The sequence below is a fragment of the Trichechus manatus genome, unplaced genomic scaffold (assembly GCF_000243295.1).
Source record: "Trichechus manatus latirostris isolate Lorelei unplaced genomic scaffold, TriManLat1.0 scaffold00449, whole genome shotgun sequence".
Lineage (NCBI taxonomy): Eukaryota > Metazoa > Chordata > Mammalia > Sirenia > Trichechidae > Trichechus > Trichechus manatus.
Window position 1 is genome coordinate 130,043 of NW_004444385.1, and position 10,123 is coordinate 140,165.

The following is a 10,123-nucleotide window of genomic DNA, read 5'->3' on the forward strand; positions in this document are numbered from 1 at the left end:
GGGGGGAAATACTAAGCAGACCATAGATAAGTGGTAACTTAGGTGAAGCGTAAGACAGTACACAATACTGGGGAAACAGTATTTCAGGTGAGCATGGAAAACACAAAAGTAATCTTCCCTTTATAAGCAAGGTGGGGTGGGGGTGATGGGGTGGTGCCTGGGTGACTACATGCATAAAAGGATAAGAACATGACGCGGAATTCATGATAGTGGCTGCCGCTGGGGTCAGAGGAGTGGAGTGTGAAGGGAATGGGATTTAAAAAAAGGGGGTCTTTAATTTAGTCTATGGAGAGCCCTAGTGGCCCAGTGATTAAAAGCTCTTGGCTGCTAACCAAAAGGTTGACGGTTCAAACACACCGGCTGCTCCCCAGGAGAAAGATGTGGCAGTCTGCTTCTGTAAAGATTTACAGCCTTGGAAACCCTATGAGGAAAGTTCTACTCTGACCTATAGGGTCACTAGGAGTCCGAATCCACTTGAAGGCAGTGGGTGTGGATTTACTTAGTCTAAAATGTTTTAGTTTATTAAAACATGCAAATGTTAACGTTTGTTGAGTCTAGGTGGGAAAATGTGGGCATCATAAGCAGGCATGGCAGAATACCTCTGACAAGCTCACCCTGGACTTAGGTGGGCTTCCCCATAGCAATAAGGTGACTTCCTCTGCTCACTGGTGCCAGGCAAGCATGTTGCAGTTACAACACGTTCACTTACCTTTTCCAAGTCTACCGTTTCTTCCAATAAAGTGGTTTGGTACCAGAGTTAAATAAGTAAAGGTCTCCAGGTCACTCTTGTGTGGGTAACACTCTCAACTTTTAAGAATGGGGCAAACCCCATGCAGGTTTAAACTGGTCCTGCTATGAGGGCCACGCCTTGCAGTTGACAAGGAGTTTGCTTATACAGTCAGTCCTTAGTATCCGTGGGTTCTGCATCCACAGATTCAACCAACTGCAGATTGAAAATGTTGGTGGCTGTGGGGAGAGCTCAGGGCCTAGGGGCAAGGCAGATGGCAGCACAAGGCAAGCAAGGGCTCCCCAGGAGGAACGGTATGTGGCCGTGAAGGATGAAGCTCCCAGGGGGAAGGACGCAGCCGCACCCCGACACGATTTGGACAAGTGAGGACACTAGGAATGGGGTTGAGAACTTACGCTCAGATGCTTCTTGGTCTGACAGAGTCTTGCAGAGCATGCTTGTGGCAGAGGTCTCTACTGGAAGGAGAGAACAAAGCTGGCAGGCCAGGACCTAGCACTCTCCGCACACATATGTGAAGCATCCAGTCACCCAGGACCTCCTACCTGAAGGACCCCTGGCTCCGAGGGCAGCCTGCAGTGGGAGGCCTGGATGCAGCTGTGCTTCAAAGTGACTGTTCCAGCACCTCGTGCGTCCACCCTGACCTGGCCGACCATCACTATTCCGCTTCAAAGTGAAACACTACATTCCTGTGCTTTGTGTATGTGTATATATATACTAACGCTATTTTATATACAGGACATGAGCATCCGTGGATTTTTGGTACCCCTGGGTCAAGGTGGGGGTGACGACGACTCCTGAAAGAGCTGTAATACAGGTCAAGGGCTGTAACACTGAAGATGGCTAAGAGCCCGGAAGGGGGCCTGCCTGCAGAGCAGCTGTGACAGCGGAAAGCTGCTGCTAGGAAAACAGCTAGGAGAGCTGATGGGGCTGTTACAGTGGCCATGAGTTGGGCCAGTTAGCAGCAGAGAGGCCGACAGAGGGGAGGCTGAAGGCAGACAGGAGTGCATGGCTGAGAGGGGCCTGCTTGTTAGCACGGCTGAGAGCAGCTAAGAAAGTTGTCCTGATTGGAAGCTGTTCTGCACTAAAGAAGGGAAGGATATGCTCTCCACCTCGGGGGACCTTTCTAAACTTCGGCTATGTGCTTTCTGATCCTGATCCCGAGTTATTCCTGTTATTTCCAAGTTGATCCTGATTCCAAGTTATAGCCTGTTACTTCCCTAACAAACCACATAACTCTGAGTATGGTCTGTGAGTTCTGTGTGGCCATTACAATGAATAATAGAACCCAGGAGAGAAGTAGAGAGTGCCCTGTGATTTCACCCAGTGTCCCACTGCCCACTTCATCTTCCACCCCCACCCCCGTTTTTCTGTAGCATTGCATCTGTGTGCTGCGATGCTTTCTGTTCATCTACAGGTATTAAACTTGTGTACTTTCACATAAAAAATAATTTAAAAAAACAGGAAGACCCTCAATGAGATGGAATGACACAGTGGCTGCAACAATGGGCTGAACCATAGCAAGGATTGTGAGGATGGCACAGGACTGAGAAGTGTTTCATTCTGTTCTACATGGGGTTGCTATGAGTTGGAAGCTACCTGATGGCACCTAACAGCAACAACACTGGGTTGATGGTGGTGCTATTTATTAGTGGGGACATTTGCAGGGGCACCTGGGTGGAGGGGTGGGAAGGCTTGTCCTGTAAAATCTGAGATGCCTATTAGACATCAAGTGTGATGTCCTGCAGGTAGCAGAAAATGAATCTGAAGCTAAGGGGGAGGTCTGAATCCAAACCTTAACAGATATCAAATAATTACATCTAAATTAAAGAAAAATATACAAAAACTAATAGTATGCAATTTTAGGGGCACGTTTATTATTTTTTAAAAATGCTTCATACATCTTTATTTCATGCATTTTCACCTGTGATTTTATCAGCAAAGTGAAGGGACAACCTATAGAATGATATGGCCTTTCCTCAGAAAGTTAAATACAAAGCTACCATATGACTCAGGAATTCTGCTCTTAGGTCTATACCCAAAAGACTTGAAAGCATCAAAGAGAACAGACACATGTACACCAATGTTCATTGCAGCACTGTTCACAATAGCCAAAAGGTGGAAACAACCCAAATGTCCCTTGACAGATGAATGGATAAACAAAATGTGGTATTTACACACAATAGAATATTACTGAGCCATAAAGAGAAATGAAGTCCTAATATATGCCACAACATGGATGAACCTTGAAAACATTATACTGAGTGAAATTAATCAATAACAAAAGGGCAGATATTGTAGGATTTCACTTATATGAAATACCAAGAATAGGAAAAAGTACAGAGATTAGTTTAATAGTGGTTATCAGCGGCAGGAGGGACAGAGAAAGGGGGGAATCATAGTTTAGGTAGCACTGAGTTTTTGTTTATGGGAGTGGAAAATCTGACACTGGATATTGGTTATGGTAGCACGACATGATTGACGGAATTGGTTTTACTGAATTGTACACATGAAAAATGTTGAATTGGCAAACCGGTGAATGCCTGGTTTCCACAAAAAAAACAAAAAAAGGAATACCCCAGGGCGACACACACGGTGCTGAGAATGTAAGACTCACTGACTACCATGGAGATCAACAAGCTAGAAGTCTTTCCTGGTGGGCAGAGTCCTTGACTGGAATTGAAGAGTTTGTGTAAGGCAGGGGCAAGTGTAGTAAAGAAGAAGGCCACCACTATGGAGGTCAGAACAGTCCCGACAGTGGATCCCACGCTCCCTCTCCCAAACGTTTCAGGTGCCCCTATCTAGGACTGGAGCGAGTTGACATCTAAGGAGGTGTTTCGATCCTGCGGTGTCAGAGCCCAGTTCTGGCAATACATTGAGTAGAGATTAATAAGGTTGGGGTACCTGAGAAAGGTCCGTGGTTAGAGAAAAATCTGTTCGCATTATTCATCAGCACAGCAATCAGATGTTTATCTGTGGGGTTGGACTGTGACATAATTCAGCTGTTCATCAAATTTATGGTGATGGCAACTGCCTTGGACAGGAATATCAATAAATTTAGAAACGTAGGAATCACCCTGGCTACTCTGAGGGAAAGAGAATTAAAGAGGTTAGATACCCTCTCACTCCCGCCCTTGTACCCTAGCTCGAGGGTTCAAAGGTGCTCCTGTCCTATCTGTTGGGGGGGACTTTGCCCCATTGATTGCAACATGGATAGTCTTTCCTGTACCATGTGCAAGAATAACACCCTTAATCCACCTCCATGGTGGTAAATCCAAATCTCCTAACTTGTATGCTCTTGTGGTTTAATAAAAATTTCTATTCAGTATACTGATATCTAACCCATGGGGCTCCTAAGTCAAAGCAGCAGGACCTCTTTAAGGAAAATGTTGACATTTAGACCTCAAACGGATGGTCATTATTTTTGAGTCCGCGTAAGATGCATCAGTTGGTCCCAACCCACCTGGAACAAAGGAGAATGAAGAACACCAAAAACACAGGGAAAATAAAGCCCAAGAGACAAAAGGGCCACATAAACCTGAGACTCCAGCAACCTGAAACCAGAAGACCTAGATGGTGCCTGGCTAACACCAATGACCACCCTGAAAGGGTACACAACAGAGAGTCCCTGATGGAGCGGGAGAAAAGTGTGATGCAGAAATCAAATTCATGTAAAAAGACCAGACTTAATGGTCTGACTGAGACTGGAAGAACCCTCAAAGCCATAGCCCCCAGCCTCTCTGTTAACCCAGAACTAAGACTGTTCCCGAAGCCCACTCTTCAGACAAAGGTTAGACTGGACTATATAACATAAAATAATACTCATGAAGAGTGTGCTTCTTAGTTCAAGCAGATACACGAGATCAAATGGGCGGCTCCTGTCCAGAGGCAGGACAAGAAGGCAGAAAGGGACAGGAGCTGGTTGGATGGACACAGGAAACCCGAGGTGGAAAGGGGGAGTGTGCTGTCACATTATAGGGACTGCAACTAGTGTCAGATAACAATATGTGTATAAATTCTTGCATGAAAGATTAACTTCAGTTGTAAACTTTTACCTAAAGCACAATTAAAAAAAAAAGAGGGCATGAAGCTTATAAAGTTGGGACTAAGGAGAAAAATGGAAAGCAAAGAGGATTATAAAGATACTTTCTTGAAGCACAATTTTGCCTTAGGTCAAGAACCACTTGTGTAAATGTTATTATGGTAGAAATGGCAAAGTAGAAGAATCTGGAATTGCCCTTCTTTTTCAGAAGAGTAAATCAAAATCAGCTCTTCATCTCTGGAGAAATTGTAGATGTTAGTGCCACAATTAAAGGATTGAAAGATAAAGACTGATGATTCTTATCACACCTCAAGTTGAATTAATGCAGAAGACAGGTGCACCTTGGAGAATGACAGTGGATTATTGTAAGTTCAATCAGGTGGTGAATTCAGTTATAGTTGCTTTTCTTGATGAGGTCTCCTTAGTAGAGAAAATCATTAGAGTCTTTTGAATCTGTTATGTAGCTATTAAATTGGTGACTATTTTATCCCTTTATCCCATAAATAGAAAATATCAGAAGCAGTTTGTTCTTACCTGGAAAGGAAAACAGTACACCTTTACTGTTTTGCCTAAGGACCCAATCAATTGTCCAACTTTGCCACAATTTTGTGTGAAGGAAAGTTGGCCATATCACTGTCCTACAGGCTATCATGTTGGTCTGCCACATTTTCACATCCTGACAGTAGGAGACAAGGAAGTAGCAGAAACCATGGAAACCTTGATAAGACATTTGTGCTGGAGGAGGAAGAGAAAAATCGTGACAATATAGAGACCTGCCACTGTGTTGAAATAACAGAGGAACGTCAAGATTTCTGCTTGAAAGTGAAAAAAAAAGTTATTAATTAAACCCCCTACTACTAAAAAAAAAAAAAAGGCACAAGTCTCAATAACTTGCTGTGTTGCAGGCTGCCCATTGGTGCCAGGGATCTGCTTAGAGCTAACAATAGTCATTGGGCACAACTCTGCTCACAGGGTCTCCAACAAGTTTTGGATCCATCACTAGACAATCATAAGCAGTAGCCAGGGAATTACTTCTCTAGCTTTCTTAAAGCCCCACCATTGGATTTCTAATTTGACTTATCAGGCAGGCAAGTTTAGCTGGAGAGTTGGGGGCTAAAGAGCTAAACCAATGGCCCCCTAAGAAATGAAAAGTTAGGTAAACAATCCACAAGCCTTCTTCAAAAGTGCCCCCATGACATCCACTAGGAGTTACTGAGACCCATTGGCATGGCTGGAAATGTGTCCTCAGACTCTTGCAAATGATCTATTATTACCTACCGAGAGTGCCCTGCGGGCTCTGCTAACACTTCCCAAAATTTCTCTGTGGGATCTTCAAATTGTTTGTTCATCTAGAATGGCACTGGGATTACTTGACCATCCTGCTTACTGCACCAATTTGTCAGAGTTGCCAGGTGTCAAGTTGGTCAATTAGGCCAAGGAACAAAACTGAAACAATTAAACTGTGATTCACTTACTGTGATAGTGGAAGCAAGAAGCCAAAAAGAGAAAAGTGCCAGCCCCCTCAATGTTCCATTTTTCCCCATGGAATGGCAACAGGTGACATTCAAGTGCATCAGTGCAGAGAGGGTGAAAATAAGTACTTGCATTTTTAGAAGTAAAAAAAAAAAAGATAATTGATTATGGTGGTGGACTAAACACAAAAATTTATCTACACACACACACACACACACACACACACACACACGAAAAAGTGTCACTATCAGACAAGAAACTGTGAGGAATTCTTGGAAGATAGATAAATCAGAGGCAATTAGATTGGTAAACTAAAACAAACTTACAATAGAAAATCAAGCACATTCAGAGAAATTACAAGAACAGACTCAATGAAATCAAAGCACCCAAGAAGGTTCTGGGTCAACTGTGAGATTAAAGAGCTACTGTCTGAAATGTAGATCAATTTGTCCCTGTCCTCCTGTGACCCTTCCCCACTCCTGCTTACACCAGGCAGTAAACTCCAGTGGCTGTGATTCCTGCTTAATCCCTAAAATGAACCTGACTGTGAAGGGATCCCAAATTAGAGCAGGACTTGAGACAACTGCAGACTTACACAGCCAATTGGAGGAGAATGAAAACAGAAGTGCACATCAACCTAGAAGGAAATACACTAGTCTTCCAATACCTGAGAAGTGCCCTGCTTATTTTGCCATGTGGGAGGCCTCTACCCTACCTGCTAGCTGCATGCCATGTATCCCAAAGGGAGAAGACCTTTGCCTCATTGACACATCCTGCTCTCCATTCAAAGGGGCCGACAGGGGAAATGGATATCACAATCACCAATTAAATTCACGCTAATTACCTGTACTAATCAAACAAGTCATTTAGTGTTCGTTTATATGAATGTACACAGGTTTGTCAGGTATGTGAGATAAATGAAAGAGAGGCTCATGATGAATAACCAAAATTCATTGGAGGGAAGAGGGAACAGATATAATACAGGAAACAGAAGAGAACTGTATGAGTAAATTGAAATTCATTTTCTCAGATATTAAAAGAAGACAATGGGTTTATAAAATAAGAATAGGCTCCTATAGAATGGAGCAATGAGAGGATAAGAGAAAGTTCTTGGAAACTAGAAGCATTATTGCCCAAATTAAAAACTCAATCGAAGCTGACACTCAAATGTACAGAGGCCAGGGTTCCTGCTAATGGAGAGCAGCTCTCGTGCGGCTCCCGCCTTTATGGGCCCGCATTCTATTATTCTATTGCCCAAAATGATCCACAGATTCAACATGTCCCTGTCAAAAATCCCAGCTTTTTTTCTTGCAGAGGTTAACAAACTTATCCAAAAATTCATATGGAATTATAAGGGACCTAGGATAGCTAAAACAATCTTGAAAAAAGGCAAAGTTGGAGGACTCACACTTCTGAAAACAAAACTTACTACAAAACTACGTTAATCAAGACTGTAAGTATTAGAGAGGGATATACATAAATGGAATAGAACTGAAAGTGCATAAATAAACCCATACATCTATGAGCAATTGATTTTCAAGGATTCAAAGACTATTAAATGTTGAAAAAATACTCTCTTCAACAAATGGTTCTGGGACAACCATACAGAGAACTTTACCCAAAACTTCAAATTCAAATTCTCAGTCTTAAAAAGATACTGGGTTTATAAAATAAGAATAGGCTTCTATAGAATGGAGCAACGAAAGAGTAAGAGAAAGTTATCAGAAACTAGAAGTGCTATTGCCCAAATTAAAAACTAAATCGAGGCTGACAGTTCACGGAAACCAGGGTTACTGCTCCATGGAACGCGGGGCTCGGGCACCTCCCCCTGTTCCAGGCCGGCGTTCTAGACCCGCCCCGCCCCCCATAATGGAAAAGTCATCTGGGTTCCAATCCCCCTTTATAACGTACCCATCATCCGGGTCCCAATGCCCCCTTTATAAAGGACCCCGCCAGCCGGGTCCCAGCTCTGCCTTCCTGGTCTGAGTCCTGCCATCCGGATCCAGATCCCACCCCTATAGCCGCACAGAGACGTCCTGGGTCATCGCCCACCCTGGGTACGCAACGTGGTCCCCGCCGCGCCCGCCGCCCGCCGCCCGCTGTGGTCCACCAGCGCCTGCGCCGTCGCCGCCTGGCCCCAGCCACCCGCCGTGGCGACCATGCCATCGTCTCAGGTGCGTTGGAAGTACCACCAGAAGTGCGAGAAGACGATCAACCGGCAGATCAGCGGGGATCTCCACGCGTCCTACGTGTACCTCTCCATGGCCTACCACATCGACCGCGAAGACTTAGCCCTGAAGAACTTCTCCGCCTACTTCCTGCGCCAGTCACCCAAGGAGCACAAGCACGCGGAGACGCTGCTGAGGACACAGAACCAGCGCATGGGCCGCATCCAGCTCCCAGACATCAGGAGGCTCGACCTGGACGACTGGGGCAACAGGCTCAAAACTATGGAGTGCGCCTTCCACCTGGAGCAGAGCGTCAACCAGAGCCTCCTGGACCTGAACCGGTTGGCCACCAACAAGGGCGACACGCAGCTGTGTGACTTCCTGGAGAGGCATTTTCTGCATGAGCAGGTGAGGGCCATGACGGAATTGGGCCACCACGTGACCTACCTGCACAAGCTTGGGGCCCTGGACGCCGGCCTAGCCGAGTACTTCTTTGACATGTTCACCTTGGGCAACAGCGACAAGGAGAGCTGAGCCTTAGCACCGGGGAACTTACGTGGTCCCTGGTGCATGCAAGCATGCTACGGTTACAACACGTTCAATTCTCTCTTTTCTCTTCGTACTCTACCATTTCTTCCAATAAAGTGACTTGGTACCAGAGTTAAATCAATAAAGGTCTCCTGGTGAATTCTTGTGTGTGCAGAACGCCCAACTTTGAAGAACAAGGCACATCCCCATGCAGTGGTCCAGGAGTCTCCCCATCCACCCATGTACCAAACTCACGAAGCTCAGGAATTCCAGGGGTGGAGGGAGGGACAAGGTATTTCAGGTGAGGCTGGAAAACACAAAATTAATCCTCCCCTTATAAGCAAGGTGGGTGGGTGGTGAACTGGGCTTGGGTGAGGGGGTGAAGGGGGGTGGGGTAGTACCAGGGTGTCCCCTCACCCACCCATGCCCCAACCTCATGCAGCTCCGGATCTCCAAGAATGCAGGGAGGGAAAAGGTATTTCAGGTGAGCGTGGAAAACACAAAAGTAATCTTCCCTTTATAAGCAAGGTGGGGTGGGGGTGATGGGGTGGTGCCTGGGTGACTACATGCATAAAAGGATAAGAACATGAAGTGGAATTCATGATAGTGGTTGCCGCTGGGGGCAGAGGAGTGGAGTGTGAAGGGAATGGGATTTAAAAAAAGGTGGTCTTTAATTTAGTCTACAGAGGGCCCTACCGGCCCAGTGATTGAAAGCTCTTGGCAGCTAACAGAAAGGTTGACAGTTCGAATACACCAGCTTCTCCCTGGGAGAAAGATGTGACAGTTGGCTTCCGTAAAGATTTACAGCCTTGGAAACCCTAAGGGACAGTTCTATTCCATCCTAGAGGGTCACTATGAGTCTGAATCCACTTGAAGGCAGTGGGTGTGGGTTTACTTCGTCTAAAATGTTTTAGTTTATTAAAATATGCAAATGTTAACATTTGCTGAGTCTAGGTGGGAAAATGTGGGCCCCATAAGCAGGCATGGCAGAATACCTCTGACAAGCTCACCCTGGACTTAGGTGGGCTTTCCCATAGCAATAAGGTGACTTCCTCTGCTCACTGGTGCCAGGCAAGCATGTTGCAGTTACAATACATTCACTTACCTTTTCCAAGTCTACCGTTTCTTCCAATAAAGTGGTTTGGTACCAGAGTTAAATAAGTAAAG

At 45.3% G+C, this 10,123-nt stretch overlaps 1 protein-coding gene across 1 annotated transcript in view; it reads left to right on the forward strand.

Moving 5' to 3' along the window:
* Positions 1–8,962, forward strand: part of LOC101344017 (ferritin heavy chain-like) — a 133,770-nt gene extending 124,808 nt beyond the window's left edge. The window contains exons 2-4 of the mRNA XM_023725833.1: positions 934–1,110; positions 1,297–1,354; positions 8,282–8,962. Of these exons, the coding sequence (XP_023581601.1) occupies positions 934–1,110; positions 1,297–1,354; positions 8,282–8,962 (916 nt within the window). The remainder of the gene's footprint in view (positions 1–933; positions 1,111–1,296; positions 1,355–8,281) is intronic.
* The last annotated feature ends 1,161 nt before the right edge of the window (positions 8,963–10,123 follow it).